The sequence below is a fragment of the Lactuca saligna genome, chromosome 4 (genome assembly GCF_052625555.1).
Source record: "Lactuca saligna cultivar CGN05327 chromosome 4, ASM5262555v1, whole genome shotgun sequence".
Taxonomy (NCBI): Eukaryota; Viridiplantae; Streptophyta; class Magnoliopsida; order Asterales; family Asteraceae; genus Lactuca; species Lactuca saligna.
The window spans coordinates 170,854,185-170,870,265 of record NC_136420.1 but is presented as its reverse complement, the minus strand read 5'-3'; the positions used below and the strand labels follow the sequence as shown (position 1 = coordinate 170,870,265).

At 36.2% G+C, this 16,081-nt stretch overlaps 2 protein-coding genes across 3 annotated transcripts; both read right to left on the bottom strand.

Moving 5' to 3' along the window:
• Window positions 1–997: 997 nt before the first annotated feature.
• On the bottom strand, window positions 998–2,864 carry LOC145043071 (Tetratricopeptide repeat (TPR)-like superfamily protein). 2 transcript variants are annotated; one of them, XM_078991613.1, is made up of 2 exons: window positions 2,644–2,864; window positions 998–2,514 (listed from the first exon to the last, which is right to left on the bottom strand). In XM_078991613.1, the coding sequence occupies exon 2, from the start codon at window positions 2,280–2,282 to the stop codon at window positions 1,149–1,151; it is 1,134 nt and encodes a 377-aa protein (XP_078847739.1). In that variant the 5' UTR covers window positions 2,283–2,514; window positions 2,644–2,864; the 3' UTR covers window positions 998–1,148. The 2 variants fall into 2 exon arrangements, with proteins under 2 accessions (XP_078847739.1, XP_078847738.1); XM_078991612.1 differs by having other exon boundaries at window positions 998–2,864.
• A 1,920-nt stretch (window positions 2,865–4,784) lies between these two features.
• LOC145043070 (protein NEN1-like) lies at window positions 4,785–6,981 on the bottom strand. Its single transcript, XM_078991610.1, has 6 exons — window positions 6,571–6,981; window positions 6,320–6,477; window positions 5,998–6,044; window positions 5,817–5,880; window positions 5,260–5,723; window positions 4,785–5,174 (listed from the first exon to the last, which is right to left on the bottom strand). The coding sequence occupies exons 1-6, from the start codon at window positions 6,848–6,850 to the stop codon at window positions 4,931–4,933; spliced, it is 1,257 nt and encodes a 418-aa protein (XP_078847736.1). The 5' UTR covers window positions 6,851–6,981; the 3' UTR covers window positions 4,785–4,930.
• Window positions 6,982–16,081: the final 9,100 nt, after the last annotated feature.

The window sequence follows — 16,081 nt, the reverse complement described above, 5'->3', positions numbered from 1 at the left end:
TTTTAAAACTTGTGGAAATATTATTCTGAAAAATACTTATGAGTTTGCCAAACACTTTTTTTTGATTTACTAAACTTTTCAAAAAGCCAATAAGCTCTTTTGAAAAACTATTCCAAACACCTCTTAAACCTATTTCAAAAATTTACTTCTTTGTAAACCATTTGGAAAGTTACACAATCCACAACATGTGATACTATTGGGCTATAAACTATTTAGATCTAAACTACATATAATGGTTAATTTTAATTCCTTTATTATTATAATTCTTAGTTTTATGGAGTATTAATTTTATGGGGTTAGGTTTTTTAAATTAGAATAACAAAAACACATATTTGTGTATTTATTTTTAACTTTTTTTTTTCTCTCGGACGAAGCTTGAACCTTCAATTTATTCTCAACTAAAATTTGTTTAAATGCTATGTTTTATAAAATTATTTTGTTTATTTATTAAAAAAATGTGACATGGAATTAAAATGGTGTTGTGTGTGGTAACTATTTCCTAACAAATATGAAGTGGTATAAAGAATGACATGGTGATACCCACCAGCCTAACGACTCAATTCTTTAACATGTTATGTGGTTATAGTATGTTAAAGAACACATAATACATAGTGGAGGATGAAGATAGAGTTGATGATGTCTACAAAGAAGAACATGAACACATGAAGATGAAACCGAGCTCGAAGTGAGTGTAGAGTACAAGGTGCATGATCCAAACATTAAGTGGAACAAAATGAAGTATGTTGTGTGAGTATTGTACATGTCACTTGCTCAATTTAACACCACATTTCGTGAATCTATAGTAATCCTTTAAAAGAGAGTTTGTTGTATTATAATAACGCTTGAACATGTTGGTAAAATAATATTATCAAAAGATGTATTTGTTTTGGAAGAATTTGCTAATTGAGTACGAATAATGAGCAAATGACATAATAATTTTATATGACCGAATTTTTGATGGATGATATTTCAAGATTAAATTTACTAGTATTCTCAATTCAAAAAAAGATGTGACTTTTTAATAAAATATATAAGCTAACAACAATTTTCCATATGCTAATTTGTGCTTCATGGACAATATAACTAAAAAATCTAACACCAACAAGAAACCTCTTTTTCATTGATACCTTATTCAACCACCATTTGCCTTATATAATATGAGACACTAGTTCCATTTCTCCAGCATTCTTTAAATATTCAACTACACTCTTTGAATAACTACCTTTCAATTGGATGCCTTTCTGAATCATAAACCTAGCAAGCTTTGAAGCTTCCAACAAACACCTTTTCCTACAAAGCCCATCCATCAAGATAGAATAAATCTCTGAATCAATCGAAATCACAAACCCTAATTTCTCAATCTCATTATACAACTCAAAACCTTCCAACACCCGTTCTTCCTTTAAACACATCTTCTTCAACAAAACACTACACGCCACCCCATCTGGCTTCAAACCACCACCCAACATCCACCTAAACACCTTCTCACCTTCTTCAAATTTTCCACATCTGAAAAATGTCACCACAAGAGAGCTATAGCATTCACTTTTTGAAACACTTCCTTTAGCTACAACTTTATCAATCAACTTATAAGCTTCATCTACTCTATCCTCCTTGATAAGGCCATTGATAAAGGTACTGATTGTGACCCTATTTGGTGCACAACCACAAGCTTCCATTCGATCTAAAATGGTGAATGCCTCCATTGATTTACCTTTTTCACAGAAGCTTTTGATTATAGATGTGTAAGTGACTACAGTTGGAGAACAACTCCCACTTTTCTTTTCCATTTCATCTAATAGCTCTAACCCTCTTTCTAAATCACCAGCTTTGCAAACCCCATCAAGAAGTGCAGAATATGCAACAACATTTGGAGGTAATCCTTGTTGGTTTACAATCTTGAACAATCTGTCAGCATCTTGGATTCTACCCAAATCACAAAAACCTTTGATCATTGTGACAAATGTCACCATATCAGGATAAAGATCGATCAGACTCATCTCCTCCATTAACATTAAGGCTTCATCCATCTTACCCTTTTCACAGAATAACCTAATCACGAGATTATAAGCTGTTGTATCCGGTTTACAGTTGAAGTCTTTCATCTTCTTCAACACCCATAAGCCCTCATTCGCAAGCCTAGCCTCTTTACATAGATTCAAAACAACCTTGAAAGCTTTAACATTTACTACAGGATGATCAATAGTGTAAGCCTCGATAACATCTTTAATCACGTTAGGGTTTTGATTAATCTTGAATGCTTTACAAGCAATGTTATACATGTATGAGTTGTGTCGATACTCGCGTTGAATCCCAGCCCAGATGAAGAATCTAAGACCTGAAGTAGGATGTTTACTGGTAGAACTGCATCTCGTTATCAACTCCTTCACGCAAGAAGGATCCAATTTAGCTCCAACTCGTGTTAGGGCTTTTTCGATGTTTGGATCATTACTCTGTAAATGCGTCCAATATTTTTCCACTGGATTTGTAAGTGCACGAGTCGCGAAGGAAAAACTAGGGTTTTTGGTTCGGAGTGATGATGAGAGGGATCGAGAGACAAAAGGAATCGACATATCGAATCAAGAAGCTAATGACTGTAGTTAACTATAACAGACAAAGAGAAAGGGATTTTGAAATAAATACCTATATGTGTGACGATGGATGGAGGAGTTAAAAAGAGGAACCAATGGTCGGCAACATGTTATCGGCGACGGCTACCGCTTGCTTACCAGTCCGGCGGAGAACAGGAGATCGGCAATTCACGTAGCGTAGCCGACTGGTAACGTGAGATTCAGAAATGTTTCAATTTCAACCCTGTATTTTGACATTCAGTCACTTCGAATCATAGTAATTTGAGCTTGTGTTTTGATGCTCGAGTAAAATCGAGGGCTTTATTCATGTATGTGTATGGAAAAAGTGAATATAATATATAAGTTTAGGTTATATTACATCGTTTTATATCATATAATACATTCTAATTGTACAATATTCATGTAATTTAACTTCTAATTTAATTTACTTCCATGATTTGTATAAATTACATATTTATCTTTATCTTAAATAATTTTCTTTTTCAACGACAATATATAAAACCTAGTAGGTGTTCGACAAAAAGATGTGATAAAAGAGAAAGATAATAGTAAAAATTTGAAAATATTGAAAGTAAATAACATTGGGGGTTGAAGTTTAAAAACATTATAATGAATATATCAAACAAAACGACGTATTATGATGTGTTTGGATACCTAAACTTATATACCCTTAAGGGTATATTCATTTTTCCCATATGTGTATTATGTATTATAATATAAAATAATTACATTATTAATTGTAATCAAATCAAATTTATATTTTAAAAGGTATAAATTAGTTGATGATGTGTCGGTGGAGTTCATTTTGAAAGATGAGTGTCATATGTAGATTGCCTAACAAAGTTCCACTTATATACAGAAAATACCATTAAAATGGAAAAACGAATAAGGGAAAATGATTTGTAAGGGTAATAAAGTATTAGATTTGTACAAAAAAATACCATTGAACTTTTTTTTGTATACATATCACCAATCAACTATAGCTTTTTTACATATATGACCATTAAACTTTACCTTTGTTCAAAAAATATCATTATATTACCGATAATAATAGGTCATTAGTCACGTAGCATGCCACGTGGCATGTCATGTGGCTGCTGACGTGGATTTTACTGTTTAGTATGTACACAGTATACCATTAAACTATTTTTTGTACACATTATACCATTAAATTTTTTTTGTACACATTTTACCATTAATGTTATATAATTTATTGAAAAAATATCATTTCAAAAAATACATATCATTACATAAAAGTAGGTTTCCCATACCTGATGTGGATTTTACTGATTTTCTAAATTTTAGTAAACTTATCATTATAAGTTATTTTCCTATCCGTAAACAACGACATAATTTCAATGCACTTTTTTAATCATCAACCATAATCAAGAAGAGGGGGGATTATAATAAGGTAACATGTACAAAATGTTTCATGAGTTTATAAATGTGCCTCAAACGTAGTTTCCTAAAAAAATGATTTATAAAAAGATGTTTACTGGATATTAGCTAAAATAATGAACAACTGAGTATTTCTTCCCCGTTCCAGATAAAAGTCTCAAGTTCAAACCTTGTGGGTTTCAATTGATGTATGACCAACATAAATTCACAATGTAATTGTAAAAGAAAGTTCTTAGTATCATTGTAAAAAAATAAACCGTTTCCCCTAAACCTTACAAAATCAGGGAGTCACAATAGATGATGGAAAATCCATTTTATGTAAAAATATGTATTTTTTGAAATGATATTTTTTGAATAAATTATATAACATTAACGGTAAAATGTGTTCAAAAATTTTAATGGTAAAATGTACACAAAAAAAAGTTTTATGGTATAATGTGTACAAAAATAGTTTAATGGTATAATATGTACATACTATACAATAAAATCCACGTCAGCAGCCACATAACATGTTACGTGGCTGGTGACCTACTATTACCGGTAATATAATGATAGTTTTTGAACAAATGTGAAGTTTAATAATCATATGTGTACAAAAGCTATAGTTGATTGGTGATATGTGTATAAAAAAAAATTCAATGGTATTTTTTGTACAAGTTTAATACTCCGTTACCCTTACAAGTCATTTTCCCAACGAATAAAGTCATAATGTTGTTACAGAAAGACGAATAAAGTCATAATGTTGTTACAGAAAGAAATGAAACGAAGATAAGATGCTATAATAAACAAATCATGAAAATACAAAGCTACTCTCGCTTTTTCTGTTAATTTTTATGCTTTGCTTATGTATTTACATAAAACTCTAGTGACAACAAAAGTCTTGACCATATATAAATACAAATATACAACAAAAGATATAGTAATCCTAAGATTATTAGTATTTAGTAATGAACAACTAACTTCTTAGCCACTAAACGGATCCCAGCATTTTGTTGATAATTATACGGATCCAAACACAAGTAAGCATCCACAAAGCCACCTGGACGAAACAACCAATCCAATTCTGCCACGTCATACCTACTACTTGTAACCAGTTGTGGTATAGACAAAGAAGATAATGATGACGACTCCTTCTTGTATATCTCTGTCATCCACCCACTACCATCTCCATCTTCAGTCCTTAAGCTGTACAAAAATTAAAAATTACTCATACTAATAATTCAAATCTATCCATATTTTTTATTTTTTTAATAAAAAACACCAAACTTACTGTAATCTAATGGTGGGTGAGTCAAAAAACCCGGGTTTTCTACTAACAAGAGGTCTCCATTCAGAATTGCGATCAGAATCCATGAATCTCTTAGTAATATTATCACATGTGTTAAGTAGATCACATAGATTTGAAGAATTTGCATCAACCACAAAACTTAAGCGAGGTCTTCCAGCATGATCGAGATATTTTGTGCTTAATCCAAACCGTATTCTCATGGAATCACATCGGATCTGTAACGGGATGTCTCTGTGAAGGATTTGTATTTTGTGGGACCCGTGAAAATAGGGAGAAACGGAGGATGATGATGATACAGTGATTGAAGCCATGGAAACTTCATTAGAGGGGAGGAATTCGGTTTGTGGGGTGAATGCGTCTGATTGTGTGGTGGAAGAAGAATCTTCCACCATCGCTTCGTTTGATGGAATTGGAATTGGAATTTGTTCCCCTGGATTTGCGGATTCCTGTGTGATTCGAATGTTGGAGTGAATTTGTATTGAAGAGGGAGATAATAATAGAAAAAGGAATGGAGATGTTTAAATTCCATGAGAAATTACCAAGAATAAAACTGTTGCGCAATGCTTGACGACTTCAAAATTCATTCGAACGTCGTCTAAACTCCTGAAAGTAATTATTGAAGCAGAATAATTAAGAACATGAAGCTTTTTTTTATATAAAAAAAGTTTACAAATTTTGTATTTTAAATTAAGTTTTTTTATATACGGAAAGGCAAATTACCGGTGACTTTGCTGTCCGAGCCCAAAATAAGCCGCCAGACTGGCCATCTGAAATAATCACATCATTAGCGACAAATGTTAATTGGGTTCCTTAATGCCATGTCACTTGCCACATAACGTGACACGTGTAAAAGTTAATAACTTGGAACATTTTATTACATGTTAAATTATTGTTTCTTGTACGTTTAATGGATTTTTGTAATTCAACCAAAAAAAAAAAACAATGAAAATTTCTAATTATTATATTCAAATTTCGACGCTTCTGAAAATTCAATTTTTAAAGATGGTTTCATCAAGATTCTGGGAATCAGTAACTAACATACCTTCATGTCACCGGCTCTCCTCCCAAACCTCTGTGTCAGCAACGCCAATGAATCAATGGTTCCTTTGGGTTCCGGCGGCGACCGATTTATCTGCGCATACGCCTCCCTTAACCTCACGCAATCAAACCTCAATATATTGTGACCCGCCCATACTCTTCCTGTTAAAGATTCAATTCACGATTCAGTTACCACTTTTATACAAAATTCTGTAGTATAAAGGGAGATTGGCTGATTGGGGATATCAATTTTACCATGTAAGATGTCGTAAACCCTATCTGCAATATCTGAGAAGGTTGGGGCGGAGACGACGGCGTCGGCGGTGATTCCGTTGGCGCGAACGGAGGAGGCGGAAATGAGGGAGAGATCATGTGGTCGAACCAGTGTTTCGAAGCTCTCCAGTTCAATGAGCTTCTTAGGGCAAACTAATATCGACCCAAATTCCAAGATGGCATACGGCTGTTCGGGTCGGGTTGGGATAGTTGTTTCCAGATCGAAGAAAGCTATCTCCGATCGGTCTACGCTGGACACCATATCGCAAACTGTGTGTGATAGATAAGAGATAAATATGAAAGAATTAAGGCGCGATCGGTTTTATATATTGGATTTGGAAATACAATTGGTTTGTACTTTATGGGATTTGGCTTTGGAGAGGAAACTTGTGCGTTTTGCCTTCGTATTTTGATGCATACGTAACTCGGAAATAATAAAATGAACACAATTTTTAAAATATTTATTTTTTATGCATATGGATAGTTTTATAGTTTCAATTTTTTTTCTGGATATTGTTATTAATTTTTATATTAATTTTTATTTTAATTAATATTTTAATTGTTAAATTCCCTTCATTTATCGATGTGTGAACACAAAATTTTTAAAATATTTATTTTTTGCATATGGATAGTTTTATAGTTTCAATTTTTTTCATTTGGATATTGTTATTAATTTTATATTATTTTTCATTTAATTAATATTTTAATTATTAAATTCCCCTCATTTATCGATGAGGTTCCTATTCTTTGTGGGTTTTGTCTTTTGGATTTCAATTTCATGTCTTTCTTTATCCTTTAACACTTACCGTCCTCATTTTTTATCTCATTATCATGAGCCTTTGGTCTCTCTAAACCTTACCGGAAGACGGAGTCACTATAAATGGGGTCAAATGCGATGTTAGAAAAGGAGGAAGGTCGGTATTAAGGGACAAAGGCGGCATAGCTACCATCCGCATAACACAATAAAAAAAATAGAGACTAATCACACTACCTTTTGTAACATCTGGATCCCAAGGTAATTCAATTTCAAAAATCTTTAAGTATTTTAAGGTTGCTACGATGTGGGAGAGGTGTCACTACGTAGCGCTTCGAGAAAATCACGGGTTCATTTAAGGCCGCTACAGCATGGCAATATATGGCCACGGCATGACAATTGATAAATGCAAAAACCTATTTTCGGGTTTTGCTCCCTATTTAAAGGAATGAGAAGGCTAGGGTTTTCTTACCATCAGCCTTTTTGAGATTTGAAAACCCTAATCCTCTCCTCATTTGTTTGAGCCCTATTTTGGTGCGTTTGAAGCCATTAAAGAAAGGAAGAAGAAGAAGTGAGCTTTGAATCTGCAAGCAAGCCATCATCCTTTGTTGTAACAATCTTCTTAACCCTTGTAAGTGTCCAAGACCCGATTTTTATCATGATAGGTAGTTAGATCTTGAATTGTGTCCCTAAATCTTCATCTCCTTGATTATTGGGTAGTAAGATCTCAAAAAGTTTGCATCTTTATGAATCTCCGGGCCATTTAGGGCATTTGATGCTTTGGATCTGGAGTAATATTGAGTTCTAGCATCATGCATGAGAGTTTTGGTCAAAAACCCTTATTTTGACCCAATAGAGTCTAAGACATGCATTATACATATGACATGCATGTCCAGAAAGTAAAAGTTTTTATGTTCTTATGTGATGATATAAACATTTCTGGAAATGTGGAACTAGGAGCCTTTATGATTAAGCGCTTAACGAGTTAAGCCAATTTATGTTTTGTCCTTTCTAAAACTAGGAAATGAGATCTCTATCTCTTAGAGGGTATAAAGAGATAGTTGGAAACTTTATCCACTTTGACCTTCGAGTGGACCAGATATGGGCTTTAGATCCCTTAGGATTGAAGAAATCAACTTAATCCATTAAGATGTTGGGGAAACCAATGCCAACAGCGTGGCCTAGGCTGCCACAGCGTGACGACTGGGCTAAGGCCCGTCTGTTTTGTCGATTAGTGGCCAAGGATGGACACACGTGTGGCCACCAGCTGGAGTTGACTTTGACTGCTGACTTTGACCAAGTTTGACTTTAGATTATTTTAGGTATTCTTAGTAGTAGATTGAAGTTTGAATCCTTGTTATGTATAGGTGATCAGTATGTTCAGCTATCATTTCAGACTGTGAGGTGAGTTCCCTCATTGTACTTATGGGTTGAAGGCACCAATAACAGCCTAGTAGATTATGTATCTTGGTTAGGATGTTGTTATGATTTAGTGATATGTTTAGATATGCATGTTTATCTATTGTTGTTATATGTTTGTACGTTGCATATGTCGATATAATGTGGTTAGGTTGAGGTAATATTGCTATATGTAGAAGCTAACAAACCCGAGAGCAAGCCAGACATAAATTGTGGACCAGAAAGGGGAAGATAGACTTATGTTGTGGGGTTGTGAGCAATCCAAACATGAGTTGTAGGCCAAAAAGGCAAGTTAGACTCATGTTTTTGGATCAGGGGTAATCTAATTCAATGACTGTGGATCTAATATGCATGTTGTTATATGTTATGTGGTGGTATTTTAAGGGAGCTTACTAAGATTTGGCTTACAACTTATGTGTTATGTTTTAGGTACTTTTAATGATAGGGGCAAAGCAAAGATGTGATCGTACACATCCTTCGTGACATGTTTTAGAGATTTTATGATATATTGATTTTGGGATATTTGTATTTGATACTTGGTTTCTTATGATTTGTGTTTTGATTGAAACAATGGTTTTATTTTAATTAAAAAAAAATATATTATGATTTTTGGGACGTTACACATTTTGTAAACTATAAGGGACAAATCACATAATTTCATCTAAAATTATGTTTAAAAATTTCTAACATATAACTTTATACATGGTACAAATTCGTTAAAATTATCAAGTTATTGTCATAAATGAGTAATTAATTATTAAAATGTTCAAAAACCACTTCCATCATCAAAACTATATTATCAAAGGGTATGATAATTGAACGGTTTGTTTAAAAAAAATATCATGCTTACGCCTTACATTATGTTTTACGGGTTGATGTGCTTTTGACTAAAATGTTGTCGTTTTACATCTTACGTGTATTGACCGCTTAAAATTGTTACATAGTAAACATATAATTGGCCAAACCCATTGAGATAAAACTATAACAACCGTGCGTTTCTGGTAAGACATTAATAATATAATGTAATAGTTAGGATCAACAATTGTGACTTATTTTGAACTAATGAAGAAGAATTATTTGAGTATTATGTGATTTATGTGCAATATACGTGCTTATAACGATATAATAAAATAATAATAATAATAATAATATGTGTCAGAAATAGAATGAGGATTTAACCCAATATCTTTAAAAAAAAAGTTGAATTTGTCGTAACAAGGATTTCGGATATATAAGGAACGCTGAAATCCGACTTCTAACGAAGAAGTTATGACTCGTCGAAGTTTCTCGACTAAACCGGCACAACGTCGGGAATCGTAAAAAGTGAATTTTTGATAAACTACTTTTTAGTCTTAGTAACCTAAACGAAAGTCGTAGTATACGTTAAACAGAGAACGTATATAAAAAGAACGTCCAAATCTGACTTTGTTTGAGTAAGTTATGATTTTTCTAAGATTAGCATGGTAGTGCACAGTCTGGAAATCGAATTTTAGATCGATCGATTTTTAGCTGATACAACCTAAATGAGAATTTAGTATCTCCTTAATAGGAGATCAACGATATAAAGACAATCGAAAACGGATGTTGGATGACAAAGTGATGAATTTTTACCGGACTTTAAACTGTCTAAGACTATTAAAATATAACTTTAAAAATAAATTCAAACTTAGCCAACAGAGTCTAAACAAAATTTGTAGATCCCGTCAATACCTACATATGGATATAAAGAACGTCAAAAACGGAGCTCGTGTCACAACTGAAAATTTTGAGCTATGTAATCACCCACAAATGGACGGTCAAAGCGAACGAACCATTCAGACGCTTGAGGACATGCTTCGTGCATGTGTGATAGACTTCGGAAAGTCTTGGGATACCCACCTACCGTTGATCGAGTTTTCATATAACAATAGTTATCATTCGAGCATTAAGGTGGCCCCTTTCGAAGCACTGTACGGGCGTAAATGTAGATCACCGCTATGTTGGGCTGAAGTAGGTGACACCCAGCTAGCAAGAACACATACGTCAAACAGGGCATTAACGGGACCGGAAATCATTCGCGAGACCACAGAAAAGATTGTCCAGATCAAAGCTCGATTACAGGCATCGCGTGACCGGCAAAAGAGCTACGCTGATAAACGGCGAAAGCCCTTAGAATTCCAGGTCGGTGATCGAGTATTGTTGAAGGTCTCACCCTGGAAAGGGGTTATACGTTTCGGAAAACGGGGAAAGCTGAACCCGCGATACATTGGACCTTTCGAAATCGTCGCCCGAATAGGTCCAGTAGCATACAGACTACAACTACCCGCAGAGCTAAACGGTGTACACCCCGTGTTCCATGTTTCTAATCTGAAAAAGTGCCTGTCAGATGAAACCCTAGTCATTCCTCTTGACGAAATCGAAATCAATGAGAATCTCCTGTTCGTCGAAGAGCCAATCGAAATCATGGACAGGGAGGTGAAGCGTACTAAGCAGAGTCGCATCCCGATCGTGAAGGTACGGTGGAACGCAAAGCGTGGGCCAGAATTCACGTGGGAACGCGAAGATCAAATGAAGCAGAAGTACCCTCACCTATTCTAGCATTCTCAAATCTAGCTTTCAAACAGAATTTCGGGACGAAATTCCCTCTAACGGGGGGATGATGTCACAACTGAAAATTTTGAGCTATGTAATCCATACATTCAAGTTAATGTGAATCAAAAACTTCAATCAAACACATCATACAAGTACTACAAGTAGTCATCAAACAATTGGAAAACCCTAGAAGTGCTTGTTAAGTCTATTTTAGACTAGAACTTCATTATTGGCTCCAAATGGACCAATAAGCTTCCAATTAGACTATCATGGGCTTAGAACCCTAATTGGGCTCTAATTGGACCCACACTTATTTATTTTAACATTTTGGGCCATATTGGGCCTAGAATGAAATGAATTAAGAGCTTTGAGCCATGAATAACCTAAACTAGTCCAATAAAAATATAAAAATCCTACAACATTCTTTTAAGCTTAAAACACACCTAAGATTAACTCTAATAGTGGGCTTAGGGGCAAAAGCCCAAATTTTTCCTTTTTCCCTTCACATTCTCGGCCCAAAGGCCCAAATCCAAGAAGATAAGGAAGAGTTGACTTAAGTATGCCACCTCATTATTGTCCATAGGATCTCCATGCAAGATATTTCCTTTTCCCATGCAAGTATCACTTCAAAAATCATCTCACTCCTTCCTCTCTCTCACTCTCGGCCATACACACATACACACACCAAAAATATCTCAAATTCTCTCTAGATCACTCAAGAACAACTCTCCCTCTCCACTCCAAAAATCTCGAGTTCTAGGAAGCATTCAAGAGGAAATCTCCACAAAATTCTTCATCTAAGGTAAGATTATGCATAGATCTATGGTTTAAATTCTTTTGTTATCAAAAATCCTTTCCTAATCTATGCAAAAATCGTGATCTTGCATCCTAGAACCATCTCAAAACTCGAGATCTTCATCAAAGGGAGCTAAGGCCAAAAACACTTCATTTTCCTTCCATTTTTCCTTGCAAAACCGAATCAACACCCCAAGGTGAGCTTCATACCCCCTATTTTCTGTTTTTATGAGTTTTGTGGGGGGGGGGGGGGGGGGGGAATACAAGTGAAAGTGTAGATCTATATGTGTTTTGTATGCCTTGTATGATTTCCATGCTTATATGTATGCTTTTATGTGTTTTTATGTTGGATCTAGCATTAAAACCCATCAAAACCGAGATATATCTTGTGTTAAATGATTTTAGCTTCAAATATATTTCTAAACACAAAGTATTTCAAGAAAAATGGCTAAGTGGTTTAGTAATAATTTTCTTTGGGTTAAAAACACAAATTTTGGGCCTAAAATGTGAAAAATGCAAAAATAAGGGCCCAAATTGACATTTCACAGATTCTGATGGATGAAGTGTGCCAAAACAGTTTCCATAAATAAATTTCTGGAAATATACTCATTTAGGGGATTAAAAACATAAATTCCAAGCTTAATGGGCTAAAAATGAAAATTTCGGCCCAATAAGGCCCATTATGCGAATTTTTCTGTTTTGGAGGGCCAAAACTGTAACTTTCTGTAAAACAGCAGACTATAAGTGTTCCAAATCCTTTTCAAAGGTTTAAAATGCTTTTTAAATTTAAAAAGGACCAAAGTTGCAAAAATTTTCCAATTTGGGCCAAAATTGTCAAAGTTGCGAAAAGAAGGGATTAAAACCGAGAAAACTGCATTTTCAAGGACTTAAACTGTTTTCTATGAAAAATATGCTGAAAAATATTAATTTCAATAATTTTTGGTGTTAAAATGTCAAGAAAAATAGTTTAAGGACCAAACCGGGAAGTATTTAATAAAAAGGGTTGAAAATGTAAATTTTACAAATAATGAGGGGCTGAAAACAGGAATATTTCAAGGCTAGTTCAATGTACACAATTTGATCAAATAATTGCACCGCGACTATCGACGAAATACAATACATTATAATACCCAAAAGTCGTTGTTAAACGAATTGGCTCGGTCTCGAGCCAATAGAAATCTACAACTACTAACACTACGACACTACGATTCATGCAAGTAACGTTTGGTAATACATATACATGCGAGTGTGCACAGACGTCTACGCACCATCTTTGGGCCCCACAAGTGTAAAATCTTGTTCGTTGAGCCTAGCTAGCCCAATGACCTGATCTTAAGGCCCGAAGACATTTTTTTTTACGGTGTGTTGGGTTTTACCGATCCGACACAACGTAAATGGACTTTCAATGGCTTGTATACCACCGGTCCCCAAGGGTCCTTTGGTATTGCTAGTAAAGTCTACATTTCATGCGAGGCGGGTCGGGGACCCCTCGTACATTTTATCCCCAACCGGCTAATGGAGTTACCGGGGTCTTCGTGATCTCTTTCTCTTCGGATGTGGGACTACACCTAGTCAGGGCGATTGGATAACGCGATTAGTACTGACGACGCCTTCGGAGTCGTTAGTATAACTATAAACTGGGCGTTTGTGTAACGCGGGTTTGTAGTAAATAATCCTGCTCGAAAACCTTCCAACGTCGCCTGGGACTGACACTATACGCTATGCAATGGTTTCAATGTAACATCACGTAATTCAAGGAACTAGGAGAACATCGGGTTTTCCTAGGGTTTTCAATACGAACTGATTTGAAATGCATACATTTTCAATGAACATTTTTTTTTACAAGTATAGAAACGAACAAGCATACCTATGGATCTTCACAAACGTTTTCGAAAACCTATCTTTTCAGAAAATATCGGATTTTCTGGTGGTTCTTCAAACAATACAAACATTCGATTTCAAACACTACTTATGAACTCACCAACATTTCATATGTTGACGTTTTTCAAAATACTTGTATTCTCAGGGAGCCAGTGAATCAAGGGAAATCATATCCAGTGACGGTTGCGGTTTATTTTTGTATGAATTGAACAAATTAATTTTTGGGGAATGTAATGTTTAAACAATGTATGATATGTAAACACTACTGGTTGTACTATGTTGATGAATGGTGACGAATGTTGTTATGTTTCATATATATTCAATGTTATGGTATTCAATTGAGTCACGACAGCCCCCGGACGTTTCCGCCGTCTGGTTCGGGGGTGTGACAGGTTGGTATCAGAGCTTTGTTTATAGTGAACTAGCATGTCGAGCCATACATTGATATGCAACTATAAACCAAAAAGAGGGACTAACATAACTCTGAACAACACAAGTAAATAAAACACACTTGCTTGCATTAGGGATAAGAACCTAACGTCGAATCAAACACAATAATACTGGTATCTCGGTTAATTCGGGACTGTTCTTAGTGATACCAAGGAGTGAATGTAGCCTGATCAACTACATTCTCTCCAAGGTAAAATTAACACACGTCTTGATGAGATCGGGATAGCCAGGGCACCTAACACTATACCTTTTATCACCCCAAAAGAGAATGTTTGCCTAGTATGTATGATAGACATAGCAACCTAGGATAATGTAGCATATTTACGTACTCGCGCAGACAACATGGCCGGCTTTCATCACCCGGGAGACCCCTACTTCCCTAATCAGGGAAACAACGGGTGGCTAGAGGAGGAGGAGGAGCCTGAGGAGGAGCAGCAGGGTATCCAGTATCATCAGGCCTTAGTAGCTCACGGGATGCTTGTGGATGAGCCAAGAGAGAATCCAGGTGAAGCACACGATGTCGGACCCGACGAATACGTAGACACTGACTACGAGTTTGGAGGAATCGACAGTGACGACGAGGAAGGTCAGGCTGGGGACCAGGACCCCATCCCGCCATATGAGGACGTAGCACAACCCGATCACCCCGCTCCACCAGTGAACCCCCCAAGAGAGAACCGTTCCCTCGAAGCTGAGGTCGTCGCACTGCGACAACAGCTGTATGCTATGGAAGCTCGGGCGGTGCGAACAGAGCATGAGAGGGATGAGGTTATTGGAGACATGGCAGAGATGGCGCAGTTACTGGCGCAACATTTCGGCATGTGACTTCGGCACCCCCTCCTGACGCAGCTCAACGCAGTTAGGAATAGATTTATCATAGTAGGTTATTAGGAACTATGTTATGTACTCCGGCTCTATGTTTAAGTGACTACACTACTCATGGAGCCGTTATGCTGTCGGATTAGTGTTACTTATGTATGCTCCTACGAGCAAATTTTCTTGTACTAAATGCGGATAATATTAATAAACTTTTGTGTGTTTTGCTATGATATTCTCAGTTGTTATGTGCTGAGACGTTATGATTGTATGCTTGATGATAGTAACGTTTAGGTTCGTACCATACACCTAGTTAGTAGAGTCGCCACCTCACATAAACCACGTACACTCAACATCTTTCTGTTTCATGACAGAAAGATGCCTCGCCCAGCTACTCGCGGAAATCCCGAACCAACCCCGCCGGAAGTTGACTCCACTGCCTTCCAGGCAGCCGTGTCTGCTGCAGTCACAGCGGCTATGGCACAACTTCACCGAGGGAACAACGGAGGAGGTAACGGGCAAGGATCCGGAAGTTCGAACAACGGGACGAACCAAGGACTCACTAAAACGTGCACCTACAAGGATTTTGCGAACGCTAAACCCCGAACTTTCAACGGTACCGGAGGAGTGATCGCCCTGAAGCGATGGATCGAGAAGGTAGAGTCGGTATTCGAGATATGCGAGTGCCCCGAGCAGATGAAAGTGAAGTTCGCGGCCTGCACTTTTGTGGACCAAGCACTCACTTGGTGGAATGGTCATGTAGAAGCTATGACACTTCCTGTCGCCAACTCTATTCCCTGGGCAGAA